We start from the raw sequence: 21,592 nt of genomic DNA on the forward strand, positions 1-21,592 counted from the left end.
TTTTGGTCTCAGGGATTCATATGTGAAGATTTTGGTTTCTAGTTGTCAGGAAACTAAGGGAGTAGTGGGGCTGCCCTAAAAGTGACTGCGGTGCTAGGATGAATTAACAGAGGTGTTACACCTACAACAAGGAAGGGGGTGTTCCCGTGCTGGCCTCTGCTGGTCTGTTCACACCCAGAGAAGCACCAGCATCCTAGTGATTGCCAACAATGGAAGCTGACCGACTGGAGGTGGCAAGACTGAGGGGCCCTGGGCCTCAGAGTAGAAGCCATTCAAGGGACAGCAAAGGGCAGGCCTCTGGGGAGGGGAAAACTGGTCTCCAAATTGTGCAAAGACTACTGTGGAAAGGACTCCCACCCCCTGTGCTTTGTGCAGTCGTACGGGGCAGTACGAGGTTGTCAAGGGGAAAGGGAGGGGGTTCTGTTCCATGTCAGGAAGAAGCCTCCACTGCACGGCCAGCCATCGGGAACAGGCTTGATCTGGGAGCAATGAGCCCTCCTTGGTGTTGTGGGGCAGAGTCCAACACACCCAGTCAGGACGCAGGGACCATTTCAGCTTTGGAGAGGAGCTGAGCTTAATTAGACCAGCATTTTGCAAGCCCTTCATTTTTTTTTTTTTTTAAGATTTCATTTATTTATTTGACAGAGAGAGGGAGAGCACAAGCAGGGGGAGTGGCAGGAAGAGGGAGAGGAAGAAGCAGGCTCCCTGCTGCGCAGGGGGAGCCTGATGCAGGACTCGATCCCAGGACCCCAGGATCACAACCTGAGCCGAAGGCAGTGACCTAACCAACTGAGCCACCCAGGTGCCCGCAAGCCCTTCAAAGTTGTAGCAAACCCGGCACATCTTCATATCTGCAGGATCACTGCAATCAGAGGCTGCCATTTCTTGGAGCAGAGGAGGGCTGGCTTTGGGGCTCCGGCAGCCACAGGCCCAGGACGTGGGAAATTCTGGGTTACACAACCTTGTGTGTATCGTGCGCTTGTTGCAGTGTTAAGTATTCTCTTGCATTATCTCATTTAATGTTCTCAGCAACTCTCCGAGATGTACGGGCTGTTACCAAGATCCCTGTTCTAGAACAGAGGACTGCAGGGTCCAGGTGGTTAACGGACCTGCCCGGGGTCCCATCCCACGCAGGAAGGGACGGAAACCTGGGTAGGTCTCCCTCCAAGACCGACACTCTTAGCATTTCCCTTCACCCATGGGTAACCCTGCTCTCTGCTTTCCCTCAGGGATTCCCCGGAGACATTGGCCCCCCTGGGGACAACGGCCCAGAAGGCACGAAGGTGAGTCCCTGCCCAGGGTCGCTGCAGTCAAAGCTCCCTGCTCTGTGGGAGGAAACCACAGGCCTCTGGGGCTGGCTGCCTGGCTTGGAGCTGTTGGGGGTCTTGCCAGCCTCTGATGGACGTGGAGGTGCCGCCTCTGAGACCTCTTTCTGTTCCCTTCTCACCAGGGTAAGCCTGGAGCTCGAGGCCTGCCGGGACCCCGTGGGCAGCTGGGGCCCGAGGTGAGACCGTCTGGCCCTGTCCCCTACCTGTCCCCTGCCTGTCCCCTGCAGCCCCGCCTGCTCCATCTGGGGCCCTAGAGGCCTCGGCCCAGGGCCCTTCAGCCCAGACGACACCCCCGGGCTGCCCCAGGCTCACCCTCCCGCTCATCCTTTATGGCCCTACCTCATCCTCTGGCCTGGCCTGGCTGGCAGGTGACTTTCTGCCTTTGCTGCGTCCCCATCGCCCAGGGCTTTTCTCTCTGGAGGCCACTGCCGCTGCCCCTGCCCATAGCACGGTTTCCCGGGGTGTGGGTGTGGGAGAGTAGAAGGTGAGGCCCTGAGACTCGGGGTGAAGACACTGTGTTGGGTCCCCTGGTTAGTGGATTCAAATGTCTGCTTGAGCCCAAAGCCCATGACAAAGACCCTACGCTACTAAGTCTGTGCTCCTGGGAGCTGCCCGGGGGGCATCCCAGAGAAAGACATGACTTGCAGAGCCAATAAGTGGCAGAGTGGAGATTTGCTTATTTCCTCATTCACGCTGAAGGGGATTGAGAAGTTCTCTGTGGGAGGGCCTGTTGAGCACCCCATGGGCTCGCCCTGGATTTTGCCTATGCCTGAGGCCCCCCACCACCCCCTCAGGCTCAGGCCCCAAGGCCCCCGTGACACACAGACAGCCCCGGCTGAGGGCACAGGAGGCCCGGACTCACCACAACCACAGGCAGGCATCCAGCTGACATGGATCTCTTTGCAGGCTGGTTCTGGGTCTGGCGGGGGCCCAGTGCTGGCTCTGCGAGCGGCCACGTGGGGCTGCTTTCCTGGAAGCTGGGTTGGGGGCTAGCCCCAGAGAGGGCCTCTGGGTTAGGCCTGGCATGCCAGAGGGGCCAGTTTGGAGGCTGCCCTGGCCTGCGGGAGGACCCAGAGTGGGAAGGGAGGGGCGAGGAGGGAGGGATGGCGCCAGCCACGTGCCTCTGTCTACACCCACATTACCACCCGAGAGCCTGCCACTTGCTCACGTCCCCATTGATTCATTCATCCACCCCTGCATTCGTTCACTACTCCGTCTCCTCCCTCTCTCATGCCCCTTGGCCCCACCTGCACACCCATCCTGAATGATGTTTGTGACAGAGTAGGGGATGGGGCCTCATCACTGTCCTTTAGGAGCTCCACTTAGGCTAGTCGTCATACTTTAGGATGGTCCTCTCCGTTCGGCACCATTTTACAGATGGGGACACTGAGGCACAGGGCGGTTAAGCTCTGCCACTGAATCAGTGGTGGAGCTCAGAATAGAGCTCGTATCTCTGAGCTGCAGTCGAGGCTCTGTACCCACAGCGTATGATGAGGTTTGACTTTCTGCCCAGCCCTGCCACGAACCCCGGGCCTGTCACATTCAGGTGACACTGGAAGCCCCCTTCATGTTGAAGTCCCTGTGTGGCCTGGGTGGAAGCCCCGGGGGGGTGGGGTGGGGACCAGGCGTACCATTTCTTTTGGTCCAGGAGAGCTCTCCCCGGTCCACCTCTTTCCCTCCTTACAGGTCAAGTTCTCCAACACCTTCACTGGATTAATTTATCCTTTTTCCTCTCTTGTGTCTCCCAACTCTAGGGAGATGAGGGACCCATGGGGCCACCTGGGGCCCCCGGCTTAGAGGTGAGTGTCACTGGCTCCCGGGGAGGTGACATTTGTCATTCCTGAGCCCACTGTGTGCAGATAGGCAACACCCAGGTGGCGCTCTGCCGAGAAGTCATCAGCGGGAGGCTTGGGCCAGTCAGAGAAGGGACTAGAACAGACGCAGAGGACAGAGACAAGAGTCGGGAAACCGACCAGTTGTGCTTGCCCAGGTGCCATATGCTGGGGTTTGCATCCGCTTCCATGCATTTGACTTTCCATGAGAGTTCCATTGCTGGTCTTAGTTTCACCCACGGCCGTTAGGCTCAGAGAGCAAGGGGTTTAGCCCAGTGTTCCACAGCCCGGAACCTCACCTTGTGTCCTCCCCACTGCTCTGCTCCAAGTGGCCTTCCACAAGGCCCATGCCAGGGAGGGCATAAACCAGCAGTGCACGAATATTTTGGTCTTGGGGCCTGTTTAATCTCTTTAAAAAAAAAAAATGATTGTGGACCCAAAATGCTTTTCTTTGTATGGGTTCCCTCTATGGATATTAGTAATTAAAACTGAAAACTTTTAAATGTATTTATTAATTCATTTGAAATAATAATAAGCCCATTTCATGTTCACAAAAATAATAGTTTTACAACAAAACAACACAAAACAACCAACTGGCTATAGTTTCCAAAGCAAAATAATCTAATGAAAAGAGTGGCATTGTTTTACCGTTTTTGCAAATCTCTAATGTCTGGTTTTTTGTTGTTGTTTTTTTTTTTTTTTTAAAGATTTTATTTATTATTTGACAGAGAGAGAATGAGAGAGAGAGAGCACATGAGAGGGGGGAGGGGCAGAGGGAGAAGCAGACTCCCTGCCGAGCAGGGAGCCCGATGCGGGACTCGATCCCGGGACTCCGGATCATGACCTGAGCCGAAGGCAGTCGCTTAACCAACTGAGCCACCCAGGCGCCCCTCTAATGTCTGGTTTAATAGAAGTCAGCTGGATTCTCCCATCTGCTTCTGCATTCAATCTGTTGACGATACCACATGTCATGTAGCCTCTGGAAAACTCTGCATACACTCATGAGAATGAGAGAGACAGAGGCAAACGTCTTGGCGTTATTGGGAACCTAGTCGTGATGTCATGCATCCCCTGCGAGGGCCCCAGGGATCACAGGGGTCCCCAGGCCACCTTTTGAAAACCACAGGCATAAACTTTCCATTCCGCCGGGCCCTGTATCTTCTGTCCAGTTCCTTCCGCTTCCTCATTCCTTGAAAGCAGGTTTCAACATCTCCATTTACAAACAGGAGGGGGAGACTTCCCTGAGGTCACACAGCTGCAGACCCCCCTACCCCCCACCCCTGCATCTCCAGACCAGCTGGCAACCTGGGGCCCTCCAGGCTCTGCATCCTTTCCCCGCTGGGGCATTGCAGCCCTCCTCTGGGCCAGGGCTGGGACCTCAGCAACGCTGCCCCCCTATCCCCTTCCTAGCTCCCCTCACTCACCTCTCTCTGTTGCAGGGCCAACCTGGCAAGAAGGGGTTTCCTGGCCGGCCCGGCCCGGATGGCATGAAGGTGAGGGGACCTGGAAGTGACTGGGCTTGGGGGTGGGGAGGGTGTTTGGAACATCTGGGAAAGAGAAGAAATGGGGAGCCAGCAAATGAGGGCCCCAGGAAGAATCCCAATCCCAGAGGCAGTTGTGGAAAGGGGGATCAATAGTCCCCATTTATCACAACATATTGGTAACAGAGAGGACATTTCCGTTTTCTTTTGTGGGCCTCTAGCTTTGCCCCATGATGTGCAGTCAATATGTATTACATTTGGTAACAGTGGTTTTTGTTTGTTTTTGTTTTTTAACTTATCAAAAGAGAACTGGCCTGGGTAGGAGAGTGATGGTCCTCAGCACATGGGCAGCCTCGCTTAGTGGCTTTCCAAGGACTCCTCTTGCGGGTTGAATTTTCCAAGCCATCCTGGACAGAGTGTGTTGGGCCACGTTTACAGCTGGGCAGACACACTAGGGTGAGGGCAGAGCCAGGGTAGCCCAGTACATCCACGTCCCCCTCCACTCAGCAGACATGGCCCATGTGTCTGTCTGGCCCCTCTGGTTCTCCTGAGCATGAGGTCTGGGGGAGGTGCTGGAGGGAAGGATGAGGCTCGGGACCCTGATTGTGGTGAGCCGCGTCCATTTGTGAGCCAAGCTCCTGGCTAGTTTGACTAGTTTAGCCCTTGTCCTGCTCCCTGAGGTCTAGGTCTTACTCCCTCAGATCCCAGCTGGGTTTCTGTGGGAGAGCAGTGACATAGTCTGGGTGGATTTATCCCACGGGGCTGCTCGCCTCTCTCCAGCTCACGCTGTGGGGAGACCAGGGCAGCTGTGGCTGCCTAAGGAACAGGAGCTACCCTGGCATGGGATAAAGCTGGCAGACAAGGCTATACAAGAGGCCACCAAGCGTGAGGGCTGGAAATAGCCTATGAGACAAATGAGTCTGATTTCCCTTATTTATAGCTGGGGAGCCTGAGCCCAGAGCAGAGACAAGGCTCACCAGTCATGTTGTGAGCCGGTGGCAGAGGTCTGGTGGGTTAGGGTCTAGGATCTAAGTGCCCTGACTCCTTGGCTCCCTGATCTTCCTGTGGTGGGGCAGCCTGATCCAGTACGAATGAGGATTTCAATCAGTCAGACCAAAGTTCCAATTCTAGCCCTGCCTCTAGCTTGCCATGTAGCCTTGAGCAGACCACCTTGCCCCTCTGAGCTTTAGTTACCACCTCCACAAAATGCGATGGGTTGATGAACAGCCCAAATGAGATACAGACCGGAAGGTACCAAGTCGTCTGCCAAGGGTCACTCAGAGGGAATGCGTGGCTAGGGCCATGTCTGGGGCCAGAAGTTCTGTCCAAGTGTTCCATCATTTCTGCCATTTGTTTGGGGTCTACAAGGCCAGACTCTGGAGTTGAGGTTCCTGTCCTTCCCTACTGGTGGGGACTAAGGCCAGTCACCTGAGGGTATTCCCTGGGGGGGGCCCCAACTACCATCACCCATCCCAAGGATCCTCCTCCTTTCTTTGCAGGGAGAGCCAGGCGACCCTGGACGGCCAGGGCCCGTGGGTGAGCAGGTAAGTCAATACTAGTCTCTGAACACAATGACTCTTTATTGAGCACTTACTCTGTGCCAAGCCCTTTGGTAAAAGTCTCCACGCACATCTCCCTTTCATTCCCACGCTAGCTCCTAGGGTCAGTTAGCTCGTCTCCCCCTTTCATTGAGATGGTCACTGACTCTCAGGGAGGTGAAGTCACTGAATGAGAAAGCTATGAATCACAGTCCCATGGCCTGGCTCTGTGGTTGTTTTTGGAGCATTTGCCCAAAGGGGTGACATGACTTTTCTCCCAGAACATTACAACTGGAAGATCCTTCAAGAATCACCAACTGTGCTCCATCTACAGATTGGGAAGCTGAAGACCAGAGAAACATAGCCACCTGCCAGGGGCTCTTGGTCTGGGCCACCCTAACTTATAAGGAAAGCAAAATTCAAACCAGTGGCTCCGGCTAGTTGGGAAGTCAGGCCAAGGTCTGAACAGGAGAGGAGGTTGCAAGTCATCGTTAAAAAGGAGGTTTGAGAATCATGACCTTCATTATTGAGGCCCAGGGCCCTCAGTGCTACCAAGAAACAGCTGTGAGTGCTGGGGGGTGCAGACAGCCTGGCACCACCTGAAACCTTAACCTCTGGGCTTGGAGGTCAGGTTGAAAGGTAGCAATCTCCTCCCCTCCCTTAATGAAGTCCCCTGAACCCTGCAAGGGGCTGCCTCATCCTGGAGACCCAGAAGAATCTGCTCAGCTGAGAAACACCATCAATGGCGTGAGAGTCGTGCACGACGGGCTTCCTCACCAGGCCTGCAACATCTGTTGGGGGGAAGAAAGGAATTAAAGCAGGGGGTGGACTGGATTTTTGAAACCTTTCCAGTGTCATTCGAGCGCATTCTGTGGGAAGCCCAGGAGTTTGGAAGCGCTGTCACGGCCTGGATATATTTCCTGATTGGAAAAAAAGGCCATGCGATCAGCAAATTTAACTTCATAGTTATGCTGGTGGTAAGGGCCCTCGGGAAATAGATCCTCAGAATCCTAAAATGTCGGGACACGAAGGGTCCTTGCAAAGCGCTCTGTCCCAGGGTCCTAACCTTTTCTGTACCTTGGACCCTTTGGCAGGCTGGCGAAGCCCACAGACCCCTTCTCAGAATAGAGTTTTAAATGCATAAAATGCACAATGAAGGATTAGAGAGGAAAGCAATTCAATTGAAATACAATTATGAAAGTATGTTGAATGTGATCTACTCATAGATAGGCTTCTTTATTAATGCATTAAATAATGAGATCCAGCAGCAGTTCTAATAACAACCTCACTTTTGAAGCAGTGACAAGCCTTAGTGACACATTTTGAAATATCCTTGACAATGACTGTAAAGTGACATGTAACTAGGACAGTAACAGGTACTGTGGGTTTGTCGCCTACACTCAGATTTGAGGGAAATGCTAAATTTCAATTAGAGGTCAGTGAAAATAAAAGTGATTTTTTTTTTCCTCCTCAAGTTCAGGGAGCCCCTGAGTTCTATCCATGGGGTTTTCCAGAAGCCCCAGTTTAGGACCCCTGGATCCTTGCCCACATTGGCAATCTGATTAACAAGGATGACTGAGTAAGGGAGTGGCAAAGCTGGGGCCAGGAGGAGTGGACAGCTGGCCCAGGGCCGCCCCAGGCCCGCCCGGTCGGCAGAGCCCCCCAGCCAGCTGCCTGGCTAGCTGGGACCACAGCTGGAAAGAAAGGCCTGTCTGAACAGTGAGGCAGAGCCTGAGCCCCGTGGCTGCCAACAGGCACACAGGGATGCCACACCAGCTATGCCCTTGGCTCCCTCCCCATGTGGGAAGGGGCAGGCGTCTCTTGTTCACGGCAGAATCAGAGGGTCTCCAGGAAAGGTTATAAGGTCCTCCCTAGGATGACAGTATCAACTCCACTGATTGGACCCCCATTAAGTACCAGGCTCTGGTGCCTGCCTGCCCTTCCCTCAGCAACCCCAGGGTGGTAGTTAGTGTCCCCATTTCACGAATGAGGAAAAGAAGGCTCTGGGAAGTTAGGTCACTTGACAAGATCTCCTGAACAGCAACACAAGTGTCAGAGCCAAGGTTGAACACTCGGCGCTGCTGGACTCCCAAGATCTGCCTTGGAGGGACTGGAAAATCCTTTGACCTCCTGAGCCCTTGCCATTTTGTAACAGCTAATGAGAGCACAGGGGGCTTGCCAGCAGGCCCTGTCCTAGGTGCTGGGGACACAGAGATGATCACAGGCTCGGGCCTTGCCTGGAAGAAGCTCCCTCTAGCCAGGGAGAGGCCGGGCATGCAAACATTTACCCCGAGATGCCTGTTCTCACGGAGGACCCACAGCTGTCTTGTTCCCAGTTGCACTCCCAGTGCCTCGCGGAATGGCATACGAGGGAAGAGAAGGAAGGAAGGAGAAGAGCAGGCATAAGCAGACAACAGCCCTTTATCTGTAGACAGCGTGAGGACCAGGGCAGCCCTCTTCCCAAAATCAGACCCTGCCTGTGCAGGACCCATTGTAGGTGACAGAGCTGCCTCCTCCCCCGTGTCCTCGTGCTGGCTTCAGAGAAGCCAGCTGTGTCCGCAGCAGTCAGAGCTGCTTCTCCCCCCATCCCCCCAGCCAGGTGGAAGCCCTGGGCCTCCGGGGCTGGCTTCCCGGCCAGCCTCATCTCCATCCGCAGGACGGGCCTTCCAAGATCTTCTGGGACAGCGCCCCACGGGTGTCCTGGGAGCCGGGGTGGGGAAATGGGGCACTTGCTGTATGGCCCTTATTCATTAGGATCCTGTTTGGCTTCTTGTTTGAGGTTTATGACCCGCCTGCCTTCCAGGACCCAACAACTCATAAATTTAAAGTAGCTATGAAATTTCTGTTTCTCTGGGCCAGTCGGCCAGGGGCCTTTTAACAGAGCCGTTTTTATTCCCGTTGCTTTGCATCCTCTAAATGTCTGAGTGCTCCCTTGTGGGGCGCTCAGGCCTCTGTCTTAACCCTATGCCCTTTTAAAATAAATTAGAATGGGACGGGAGGCAGCTAACATTTATTGAGTGCCTACATGAGCCATGCATTATCTTCAAGGCTCAGAACAACCCCGGGGAGATAGGGAGAGACCTTTCTCGAAAGCGCCGCCCTTTGCAGATGATGAGGCTCGGAGAGGCTCTGTGACTTGCCCAGGGTCTACAAACCTAAAGACTGAATGATGATGCCAGAAAAAGTGTCAGGTGCGGGGCTTGGCACTCAGTAAGTGCCAGCTTTTGTTATTAATGTTGCTGTCACGTTGAAAATGCTCTAATTGTTTTTTAAAGTAGGTTGTTGCAAAAGTCAAATACTTGGTTATTGTCTGTGACTTACTGGCCGTGACCTCATACCTTGTACCTCACTCCTCTCACCTCATACTTCAACCCTGAAGGGTCTCTGAGCCCAGGAAACCAGGACCTCTGCGGTGTGGTGAGGGTGTGGGTGTGCTGGGGGATCTGTGCCCTGCTCACGGCCACACGCTGGGGAGGCCCCGGGGTGGAGGGACAGGTGCATGGGCCTTGGAGCCACAGGAGCAAGACACACACGGTCGTGGCCTGAGCTGCCACTTTAAAATGGTCTCTGAGACCCACAGAGCTAAGCCTTTGGAAATGGGCACCATGTTTCTACTCTAGTTGATGGACAGGTCGGCCAGCCTCACTGCCTGAGCGTATGGCTTGCAACCTCTGACCTGTGTCCCCTCAGCTTCGAGGTCTCATTCCTTTCTGGACCCAGCTGAGGGACAAGGAGCAGATCGCATGGGACCAACCCACTCCTCTCTCAGTCTTTCCCGATTCTCCCGGAAACTCTTGGCTGCAACCTTGAGTTCTCCCAAAGCCATTGTTGCACCTCTGAACTGCACAAGACCCCCGTCTGCTCCGATCTTCCTTAGCCCGCAAGAGCGTGGGGCCTGGACGGAGGGGCTCATCCAGATCGGTCGGCCTCGCAGCACGGGTGCGTGCGTGCGTGCGTGCGTGCCTCGTCGGGCCCAGCGAGGCCGGCAGCCGCCTGGAAAAGCCCTGGAACACAGAGGGAAGTTATCACCCAGTGGAGTTAAAAAGAGTAGCAGGAGCCGCAGTGTGTGTGTGTGCGCGCGCCCTTCAGAAAGGAGAGGAAGCCTTTCACAAGACAGTATAAAGGCCTCCACTTTCCACGTTTGAATCAAGTCTTTTTGGCGGAGGCTGTTACACTGTTTCCATCCTGGCGAGCCCGTTTGTTTCTCTCTTTGAAGCAGCCCCAGAGCCCTGAGAGATGGGGACAGAGTTCTAACAGGCAGGGCTCTTCCCAGCACAGCTTAAGGGCCATCCCTGCTCCCCCCCAAAACACACACACATAGCCTGCCCCCCCAAACGTGGCCGCCTCCCAGCCTGCTTCTGGCGCGGGAAGAATGTGTGGCGCTCCCAGGGATGCTGGCAGCGGCCCCACCGCTTGGCTCCGAGATCAGAACCATCTGGTGGAGTGAGGGAAGTCAGGACAGTGCCTGGAGAGAGGCGGCCCTCCTCCGTGGCACCCCAGGCCTGCCGGCTTACGAGGCACGGGGCAGGAGGCTCAGGCCAGGGGCTCCAGGGATGGGGAGATGTAGGCGCCTTGCCTTTGAAACTCAGCACATCCCCGAATTCACGCGGCTTCTTTTTTTCTCTTGCTTTTTGTGCATGTTTCTTCTAGGGACTTCTGGGATTCATTGGTCTGGTCGGGGAGCCAGGGATCATGGGAGAAAAGGTAAGTTAGGTTGGGGAGGATATATCAGCAAATAGAACTTCTGGTGGAGATTTTAAGAAGATGAAGGGGCCAGTTGCCCTGGAGATTTCAGCCTTCTTTCTCCTGGCTTCTTGCTTCCCTAGCATTCCAGACCCTCACAGTGCCATGGTCCCCTTTCCCATCGTCCCCTGGGGTTCCACCCTGCCCTCCCGTCAGCACCACCACGTGCATTCACAGAATTTTTTTTTTTTTTAAAGATTTTATTTATTTATTTGAGAGAGCGAGAATGAGAGAGAGTACATGAGAGGGGGGAGGGTCAGAGAGAGAAGCAGGCTCCCCGCCGAGCAGGGAGCCCGATGCGGGACTCGATCCCGGGACTCCAGGATCACGACCTGAGCCGAAGGCAGTCGCTTAACCAACTGAGCCACCCAGGCGCCCCCACCACGTGCATTCAGACTCCTGTGTGACAACCAGCTCACGCACGTGGCGAGGGCCCTCCTGTCTGTGCACTGGAACCTCACAGGGGTGGGCAACAGAAGGGAGCTAAAGAGCCATCGTTTTTAAACGGGCACAGTTCCTTAGGCTGTCTTGGGAATCCCCCAGCAGCTCTTTTACAGACCTCACATTGGAGAGGTGAGTTAATTCAGGTCACCCAGGTAGGAAGTGGCAGAGGTGGGATGTGAATCAGGTTCAGTGCCTGAGGCCACATTTCACCCTGCTATACTGCCCTGCCCGATGTTAGCTCCCGGACCACAGGCCCCCCGTGGCTTCCAGTTTCCCACCATGGGCCCTGGAGGGGACCTGCTTTCCTTTTAGGGGCTTATCTGATCGGCAAGCTGGCCTTCTGGGGAGCCAATATTATGCCCACTGGATAGACAGGGAAACTGAGGGCCAGAGAGAGGAAGCCTCTGCGCTAATCCAGCCCCACCTTCCTTTCCAGGCTCTTCCTGTGCCTTACCTCTCATCACTCCACATCCCAAACCCTTCCTTCTCCTCCTCTTCCACCTTCCCTATTTTCTCTTCTTCCTCTTCTCTTTTTAACTTTTTATTGGAAGTAATTATACAGTCACAAGATGCTGCAAAAAATAGTACAGAAAGGTCCCATGTACCCTTGACCCTGTGGCTGCCGATGGTCACATCTTGCATAACTACAGTGCAATATCAAACCAACTCTGGCCTTCTTTATTGCTCAAATGTTCCATGTCCTCCCCCCACCGCCCTGGCCAGGTGTACCCCTCCTCCTCCCACCCCTCTTCCCTCTGTGCCTAGATGAGTTATCCTTCAGCTCTCTCGGGTCAAGCAGGCTTTCCCCACCCACTTCCCCAGTGGGTCAGATTCCCTGCTGAAGGGCCTTGGCACCGAGACCTGCGCCCTCACTGCACTTACTCGTTTGCATCTGTGTTGGTGATTTGTGTCTGTGGATACAAAACACAGGGCCTCACAAAAACAGAGGCAGGATTCAAACCCAGAGCCCCTTCCTCCAGCTGTCTCTGTCTCCTACGCCCAGCATCTCTGCCCTGGTTGATCTGGATTGATCAAGAGGAAAAGAGTTGCGTCTCAGATGCTCCAGCATCTCATCTCTGTTTGGGCAGTGGGTGGGGAGAGCGAGAGTGCCTTCTTTTGCCATCTCCACCTCCGCAAACCCAGCCCAGGGGATGCCAGGCCCAATGAGGACCACGTGACGTGGGCCACCATCAAAGGGGACAATGTCATTAGTGCATCCCTGATCAGGACCATCCTTGCCTGAGGGCAGCCCACTGCGGGGCATGCCACGGTGGATGCTGAGGCCTCCCAGGGCTTACTGGGTTCCTGGCTTCTGTGGAGTGAAATCCCAGCACCCCTTCCCCTGACCACCCCAGGTGATGTGACTGTAGACTTTGGACAAGTCCCTACCCCTCCCTCTTTGGCCTGTGGAAGGCCTCTGTACCCACCCCCCAACAGAGCCACCCCACAGCCATGACCTCCCTGCCTTGCTGTCTCTATCACAGGGTGACCGGGGCATGATGGGACCCCCAGGCGCACCCGGACCCAAGGGATCAATGGTAAGGAGCAAGTGTGTGCCACTTGCCCTCCCTCCTGTCACAGGGGTGGTGACAGCTCTGCTCTCCTCTGCCTGCTGCCGTATACCCTAGGCATTCAGGAAGACGGGCTCCTTCTCCCTCCAAGAGGCCTGGCGGCTGCCCTGTAGCACTAAACTGGGGCCGGGGCCGAGCCAGCCGAGGCGGAAGGAGGAAGAGCCACCTGCTTCAGCTGATTCCTTCTCTCATCTCTTTCTTGGTAGGGTCATCCTGGAACTCCCGGTGCTGTGGGGACCCCCGGAGAACATGGACCCCCGGTAAGCCAAGCCCTTGAGCTCAAACCCAGTGTCCAGTAATAGTGAGGAGTCCAGGTCTCAGAGTCAGACAAACATGGGCTTGAATCCCAGCTCTTTTTTTTTTTATTTTTTTTATTTTTTTTAAAGATTTTATTTATTTATTTGAGAGAGAGAGTGAGAGAGAGAGCACAAGAGGGGGGAGCGGGAGAGGGAGAAGCAGACTCCCTGCTGAGCAGGGAGCCCGATGTGGGACTCGATCCCGGGACTCCAGGATCATGACCTGAGCCAAAGGCAGTCGCTTAACCAACTGAGCCACCCAGGCACCCGAATCCCAGCTCTTTATTGCCAGGAAAGATCATTGAACTTCTCAGAACCTAAGTTTTGCTCATCTGAAACACAGAGAACATAATCGTGGTCGTGATAGCGTAATCCCGTGGGTCAGATGAACCCAGGCAGCTCATGTTCATTGCACGGTGATGTTCCTGGCACAGGAGCATCTTGGTCAAGGCGCAATCATTGCTTTGTTCATTCACTCGGGACATACCCTGTCGTGTGTCCCTGGAGCCGCTCCAGGAGCCGGGGGTGCAGCCATCAGCAGGGCAGAAAACTCCCACTGCCCTTTAGGAGCTTCTATTCTGGCATTTGGGGGAGAGACAACCCAATACATAAATGACACCTGCTCTGGAGGAAGTGTAGGGGAGACAATGGGAAATGCTGGGGACACGGGGGCTGAGCACAGGGGTGAGGACACAGAGGTCCTGGACTTCTTGTGATATCTGAGAAACCAGGGAGATTCCTGAGGGTCCCAAGGGCAGGGAGGGGTGGGAGAGGCAGGGTAGCTGGGGTGGGCGGACCCCGTCTACTTTCCCAAGGGTGATATTGGGGGCAGGGAGGGGTGGCTCTCATCCTGAGCCCTCGCAGCTTCTGCTCCCTCTATCTCTGCTGATGGAGGATGGAGCCCAGGAGGGGCTCTCACTGGGAGCCAAGGCTTGGGCTCAGGGCTGGGAGCCCCCTCTGGGGAGGGGGAGAAGTGGGCTTCAGGCAGGTGGAGAGGGTATGGAGGAAGGGACTAGCCGAGGGCAGGATCCCAGGGCAGGACTAGGGAACGATGAGTTTGGGCTGCCCAGGTCCCTCCAAAGGCCAGACTGAGAGACTCCCTGGAGTCTGATGAGGGAGGAAATGGGAGCCTTGGAGGGTCTGAATCCAAGGGAAGCATGCACATACCACTTCTCTGTGCCAATGAGGGAAGCAAAGCTAGCCCAGTTCCCAAACTTTTCTGTGCACCGGCTGTGTACTGGGCCTATGCTCAGCCCTGAAGGTGCAGGAATGATAAGAATCACACCTGCTGGGGCGCTTGGGTGGCTCAGTCGGTTAAGCATCTGCCTTCGGCTCAGGTCGTGATCTCAGGGTCCTGGGATTGAGCCCCACGTCGGGCACCCTGCTCAGTGGGGAGTCTGCTTCCCACTCTTGGCTCTTCCTCTCTCTCTGCCCCTCTCCCCCTGCTCATGGTCTCTCTCTCTGTCCGTCTCAAATAAAATCTTAAAAAAAAAAAAATACATCTGCTTTTAAGATCCTGTCTAGTGGGAGTGCCAAGTATAAACGTCCTCTCACTCATTAACAGAATTTTTCCGAGCACCTACTACGTGCCAGGCAGTGCTAGGCGCTGAGGAGAGATATGGAGGGACTAGCCAGGGATGAGAAGCCTGGACACAAGTAACCATCATCCCAAGAGAGAGGTGCTGAGCAGCAGGTGGTTCTGTCTGTCTCCTCTAACCCTTTCGATGAGGTAGAAAACTCAAAGTACAGAGGTGAGATGAGAGCCAGCACTCCGGGCTCCTAATGGTGTATTTTCCCCTGTTAATGAGGAGGAGGAGAAGCCATTTCTGGCCCGGGGCTGGAGGGGCTGGTTGGTGGGCTGAGGAGCCCAACCTGTGATCTGAGGTTTCCTAGCCCACCCAGCCTGAAGGCTGCTGTCCCATCCCCCTCCCCAGGGTTCATGGGACCCAAGTTCCAGGGCCCAGCAGATGCTCCTGGAGAGGCAGTGATTGGGGACCATCCATGTGGGAGGTGCCCAGGCAAGGGTCCATCATCAGACTGTAGCTCTTGGGCCCCTGAACCTCAACCTCTCAGGGCCTCAGTCTCTCCATTTGTCCACTGGGAGGAGGAAAGCTTGGAATGGAGTTGCTGGGACAAAATGGAAGGCCAGTGGAAGACGGGAAAACAGTGGGGCTGTCCAAGCCAGCACATGGAAGGAAGCTCCTAGCTGCCTCTGAATCCCCTACCTCCAGGGCTCCACTGACCTCCGCCCTGCTCTGGGTCCCCGCACGTCCCACTGCTCTGGAGGTTGGCTCAGACCGAGTGAACTCAGTCACGTGCTGCCTTCAGCCCCCAGGGTTGCCGTTGACCTGCCACTGCTGCAGTATGAGGCTGGTCGCTCGGACCTCTTGGGGCTCCTTCTAAGCCAGCCAGCCGCCCTGGTGCTGCTGGGGATGCAGTGTAGCACCAAGGTCCAGAAATCTGACTTCAGAATCAGACACGTGTGAGTCAAGTCCTGGCCACTTACCAGCTGGGTGATTGTTGGCAGTATTCGTAGCTTCTCTGCGCCTCTGTTTCCCCATCTGCAAGCCAGCACAGAACTCCCTTCATTATGAGATTACTGTGAGAAATCAATGATATCAGTGTCCGATGGCATGCCTAGCACACGCTCTGCATATGCTAAGCGTTTAACGACTGGCAGTAGGAATAATTACTATTTAGTAGCTGTGTTAATTACCAGTATTCCTTTAAGACTACTACCATTAAGGTCACATTTCTGATGACACTGTTCACGTCTGATGAGCAGTTTCCCACTTTTGCAATCATGGGAACATCCACGTTCTCCTACAGCCCCATTGAGGTGAGCTGAGATCGTTATCCTCATGGCCTGGGGGACTGAGGACCAGTCAGACTCCCATCTCTGACCCCCTCCCACATTGAGAGAGCTGAGAGCTACCCTTTACTGAGGACTTTCCGTGTCATTTTGTCTTCCCAGCAACTCCAGGAGCTAGGGATTCTTCTTACCCCATTTCATAGATGAGGAAACTGAGGCCCACAAGTTGAAATCACTTGCCAAGGTCACAGAATTAGGAAGCAGCAGAGCCGGGATTTGAACCGGTTCTCTGAGGAAGCAGTCTGTTCTTTTGAGTACTCTCTTCTACTGCCTCAAAGTTAAGACTTGGCTCCTGAAATTTCCCAGTGACACATTGCGTGCCTTCTGCAGTCCGAGATCCTGCTATAAAATGGCTCATTCTCACCCAATCTTCCTGTCATCCGCCATCTGGGAGTCAGCTCTGCCTTCTTATTGGGCCAAGTGTGGGTCCACGCCCTGCTTGCTCTGCTGACAAGGGGCAGGTTAGAACCCAGCCCCACACGTCAGCCCTTCGGCAGCAGCTGACTGAAGGTCTGCACCCCTCAAGGCCGTGGGGAGGGAGAAAATGGAACAAGTTTTTCCCGAGGCCCCAAATGGAACTGGGCCTCTCCCTGGTATTTGGAGGGGGATGAAGCCGCCTCTTCCTTGTAAAAGGAGCACGCCCAGTCTGAGACTTGCTGCTGAACTGGGAGGCTTCTGGAGGGGTCCTGGCCAGCCGGCCATGGGTGAAGGTGTTGTTTGGTGGATATAGCTGGGGCCGGAACCCAGAAGAGAGATCAGGCATGAGGCAGCCCGCCTCCTCTCTTCTCCCTTCTCCCTTCTGTCCTCTTCTGTTGTTAGATTGTTCATAGTTTCTCCCAACAGATTCCTCAGTTCTGGTCATAGGCCTGTGCCCTGCCGGTTCAAAGAACAAAGGCAATCCTGTGTCATCCTTCCCTCCCTCCCTGTCGCTCCCTTGCCTCTTGTCATTCCTGCATCAAACCAAGATAACGGGGTGGCTTTCCTGGGCCAGGCCCTGCTCCCTTCTCCCCTGCCTCCCCCTCCCTCACCTTGGGGCTGTGGTCTGCTTCTTCCCCCTCGTACCCCAGGGCTCTTTCTGCCTGGTCAGAGCCTCTTGGGTGGCTGTCAGGTGATGTTCAGGGTCAGGGCAGGGGACAGAACATGGGCAGGCGTATTCTCCTTGCTAATGGAAGGAGAAAAGGGGAAATGGACATTTGAGGAGACTTTTGGTCAAGAGTGTCATGGTAGCTTCTGGTTGTTGATTTTGAGATACAGAAGGAAATGGCTCATCCATCCAGGGAGGCTTCTCCTCACTACCAGATTCCTGGGAGAGGTGGAGGCCCACCACATTGAACTGACTTGTGCTGAGGGTTATAGCCTGTGGGACAGCTTTTCCCACCGGGCCAAGTCCTTCTATGTGCAGCCAGGCTTTGCCCCCACACTCCTAGCCTTCCCTGTTGCCCTTGCTACCAGAAAGCGGGCTTCGCCAAACTCTTTCTCATCCCCACAGGGTCCTCCAGGATCTCGAGGCCTACCAGGCGTGAGGGGAGCAAAGGGACGCCAGGTAAGTGGGGCCCAGCCCCCGGGAGGCTGGCACTGGCAGGGGCCACCTGACAGGGAGACTACCTCCTGCTCCTTGCCCCCTGCCCAACCCTGAGACCTGTGACTTTCACGGCATCAGGCAGGGTTTCCAGACTCATGCCGGGCCTGGCTGTCAGCCTGGCACCCCCTTTCCAGCTCGTCTTTTCCAGCCCATTTCTGAACACCAGGCTTTGCCATCCCATGGGTACAGACAGGGTCTGTCGTACCAGCGTTTTGTCCATTCATTTGTTCATTCATTCATTCCACCACCATTTATTTAGCACAGACTATGTGTCGGCCACTGTTGGAGGCTCTGTAGATACCACGGGAGGGTGGGAGAGGCATGACCCCTGCCTGCCCTCATGGCTCAATCCAGTAGGTCAAAGAGATAGTATCAGGTCATAGGCACATAGGTGGTGAAGCACAAGCAGCTTGGGAGCCTGGACAGGGTATCAGAGCATGCTTCAGGGCTTCAGGGAGAGGAGGGTACTGGAGCTGGGCCAGGTTCCAGGCAAGGGAAAGCCCTAAGGTGAGAGAAGGTGTGGCATGTTTAGGGGTCTCCACTGGCTCCCCACAGGGGCAGGGGAGAGGGATGAGACCAAGAATTAGCAGGTGGCAAGTCCACAAACCACAGTTAGGCCTATGGCCTATAGGCCTGTAGTTGCCAGGGTAGTGGGGAGCCGTAGAGGACTTTAAACAAGGGCTGGCCTGAGCACAGGCGCCAGAGGTGATCACTGGTACTTACTATGTGTCAGGTGCTATCACGCATATTAACTCATTCGGTCTTCAACACTACTCTATAAAGAAGGTGCTAGGCTTCGTTCCATTTTACACGCCAGGAAACTAAGGCACTGAGAGGTTAAGTCAGTTGTCTCAGGTTGCACAGTTAGAAAGTGGCAGAGCTGGGATTTGAACCCAGGGAATCTGGCTCTCTTGCACAGTGAATGTAATCTCATTTTCAGTCGTGCAGGGAGGGCTGATGAGTGGTTTTTTGCCCCCAGCTGATGTATGGGTGCTGGGATAGGCAGCCTTGTAGAAGGGAACCCCGACGGCACAGGGAGAGCCGACAGCCCAGGCCTGATATCCAAGCTCCATACGGGGAATCTGTGATTAGTCTCTTCTTGGCTGAATTTCAAGTGGTTTTAAATTTTTCCCTAAACCAGATGGCTAGCAGTCAGCCTGGGAGAGGGGGGGGATTAGGAGGCATACCTCTGGCCCAGCAGGGCCCCTCCCACTGCCATGTCCTGGGTCTCTGCAAGTGGACCCAGGCCCATTGGCAGCCAGTTCCACCTTGACCCTGTGCACATGGCCTCCTGCCCCAGGAAGCCAGATTAGCTGGAGATTCAGGTCCTCAACTCACCGAGCTTCCTCCAGCTGTCTCTAGCACCCCTTCCCAGTGGTGGCTCCAAGAATGTATGTCCTGCTTGAGGAAACCCAGGCTCCCAACCACATCAAAAGTCTCCAGGGCTGGGAGGGAAGTGTTGGGAACATGAGCTCCTCCCCCCTGCTGGGTTTGGCAGGAATGCAAAACCTGTGGGATCGGCGCCCTGGGTCCCCGGCCTAATAGTCCATCACTGGCCACTTCGCAGGGGGGTTACCTAGAGGGGCACCCATCATGCCTGCAAAAGAGCTCAATTCTGGGCAGGCCCCCATGTAACAACTGGCTTGTCAAGTGATCTTAGCAAGACCTTGCCACCCTCTGAGCCTCAGTTTCCCCATATGTGCCATGGGTAAGGTACAGGGCCCTGCCTGCGTCTCTGCCGATGTGCAAGAGGGGACAAGATGGGGCCTCAGGCCCTCGGCTCCTGTAGAACTGCCGATAGGGTCTGGATCCACAGGCCTCTGTTGAAAGAGGGGGGGCTCTGGGGTCCGACAGAGACAAATCTCAGCCTTCCCAGTTACCAGTTCTGGGACCTCAGGCCAGTTTCTTAACTTCTCTAAGACTTAGTGGATGACATTAGGAGGAGGTTGTGAGGACCCAGAATTTGAACTCACATCAGCTGGATGCCCATTTTTTTTTTCCACCCCCACCACAACTCACTGCTTATCAGTGTGGGAGTGAGCGCCCCATCTGAGGGGGTGTGCAAGTCAGGGACTAGAGAAGCCTGCCATGAAGGCTCTGGCCTGGGACAGGGTGTTGGAGGAGACAATGTCTAAAAGCCCCGTTACCTGGGAGACTCCACTCTCTCCCTCCACCAACCACTTTGAAGGAGTCGCGGGGATTCTGAGATACACGTGCCTGACACTGGACTCTGCTCCCATGAATGGGGCTAAGAGCTCAGCAGACCTGGCCTCGAATCGTGGCTCTTCCTCTTTGACCTTGAGCAACTGACTGCGTCTCTCTGGGCCTCTAGTTTTCCTCTGTAAAAAGGGGGAGCCACAGAACTGACTTCTCTGGTTGGCCATGGGATTAAATCCCTTGGCACGTGCCTTGCACATGGTGAGCACCTCCCTTTGATCATCCATCCCTTTGTCACAAGAGCTGCAGTTGACCAGATTTTCTGTCCCAGCCTGGCTGAAAGGTAGCCCCAGCTTTGACCGCGAGCATCTTCCTGGGGACTGGCTATTAGAGAACAGACATATGGTTCTGATGGAAACCCGGGCCTGCCTCCAGCAGGGCTGGCTGGCCTGTGTTCACTTGGAGAAGGGAGGAAGAGGACAGGGGGACCCTCGGGACACAGGACGAGCTGCAGAGTGGCCCAGAGCAAGGGTTAGCATGTGCGGCTGCCCCGCTCCCGTCCCTGCCCTGGGGAGCCAGGGAGCGAGGGTGGCTGGGGCTCCGTTGCCTACTCCTCCCTCCAGACAGCAAAGGCTGTGGCCCAATTTCCCCTGAGCAGTGCCGGCTTCCCCCTGAGCTCTCTGGTCTCCCAAGGGATCGCAATCTCCCAGGTACTAGAGGCTTTAGACATTGTCTTCTCCAACATCCTGCTCCAGGGCAGAGCCTTCATGGCGGGCTTCTCTGGGCCCTGACTTGCACACCCTCATGACGGGGAGCTCACTCCCACACTGATAGGCAGTGACAGGTCGTAGTGGAAAGAAATGGGCATCTGGCTGAGTTGGGTTTAAATTCTGGCTTCTCCCCTTCCTAGCTGTGTGACCATAGGCTGTTTCCTTATGGCAAAATGAGGATAATAGCTTTTGGTATCATTGCTGCGGCGGCAGTTGCTACTACTATTAGTACAGATCGCATAAACTTTCTCTCCCGGGGATGAATAGGGTGCCGTGTGAGTCACACCAAACCGTCAACACTTCTGGGCCTCCACTGCAGTCCCAGAGCAATCCCTTTCCAGGGAGGTTTATGGCTCAGCTGGACACAGAGGCCAGGGGCCAGAAGCCATTTCTCAGGAGGGCCCAGATGTCTACCCATCAGCTCAGTCACTGTCCCAGCTCCTAAGACCTGGGATGTCCCCACCTCAGTCTGGCTCCATCTCCACCAGGCACCTGTCCATGAATCAGGGGCGGAAAGTCTAACACATGGTCTGACAGTGTCCATCTGAGAGAGAGGGGCCCAGAGAGGGGAAGGGGCTTGCCTGGGGCCACACAGCAATCCGGCAGCAGAACAAGGACTAGCACCCGCAGCTTCTAATCATATGTTGTATTGGATCTTTGGAAACTCTCAGCTGGTTCTCTGTAGCTTGCTCTAAGCTGCCTGTTCTGAGGAAGGGACTGAATCCAGATCTTCCAGGCCATTCCTCTGTGTCCCTGGAGCTGGGGAGCCTGATGCCTCCTCTGGCAGAGCCAGCTATCCCTGAGCACTTATTAGAGGCCAGGTGCTGAAATGCCTGTGTGCAATACCTCCTGCCTTGAGGGAGAGGTTCTCATCCCCATTTCAGAGACAAGATAACTGAGGCTCAGCAAGGTCGTCTGTCCTGGGCTTATTCAATCCATGAGGCACTATTTAAGGCTGTGGGAGCCCCAGGTAGCTGA

At 55.0% G+C, this 21,592-nt stretch overlaps 1 protein-coding gene across 1 annotated transcript in view; it reads left to right on the top strand.

Annotated features, from left to right (window-relative positions):
• Positions 1 to 21,592, top strand: part of COL27A1 (collagen type XXVII alpha 1 chain) — a 135,258-nt gene that overhangs the window by 73,875 nt on the left and 39,791 nt on the right. The window contains exons 20-28 of the mRNA XM_021691749.2: positions 1,230 to 1,283; positions 1,451 to 1,504; positions 3,083 to 3,127; positions 4,600 to 4,653; positions 6,141 to 6,185; positions 10,830 to 10,883; positions 12,851 to 12,904; positions 13,144 to 13,197; positions 17,595 to 17,648. Of these exons, the coding sequence (XP_021547424.1) occupies positions 1,230 to 1,283; positions 1,451 to 1,504; positions 3,083 to 3,127; positions 4,600 to 4,653; positions 6,141 to 6,185; positions 10,830 to 10,883; positions 12,851 to 12,904; positions 13,144 to 13,197; positions 17,595 to 17,648 (468 nt within the window). The remainder of the gene's footprint in view (positions 1 to 1,229; positions 1,284 to 1,450; positions 1,505 to 3,082; positions 3,128 to 4,599; positions 4,654 to 6,140; positions 6,186 to 10,829; positions 10,884 to 12,850; positions 12,905 to 13,143; positions 13,198 to 17,594; positions 17,649 to 21,592) is intronic.

This window comes from Neomonachus schauinslandi, chromosome 13 (assembly GCF_002201575.2).
Source record: "Neomonachus schauinslandi chromosome 13, ASM220157v2, whole genome shotgun sequence".
In the NCBI taxonomy this organism is placed as follows: domain Eukaryota; kingdom Metazoa; phylum Chordata; class Mammalia; order Carnivora; family Phocidae; genus Neomonachus; species Neomonachus schauinslandi.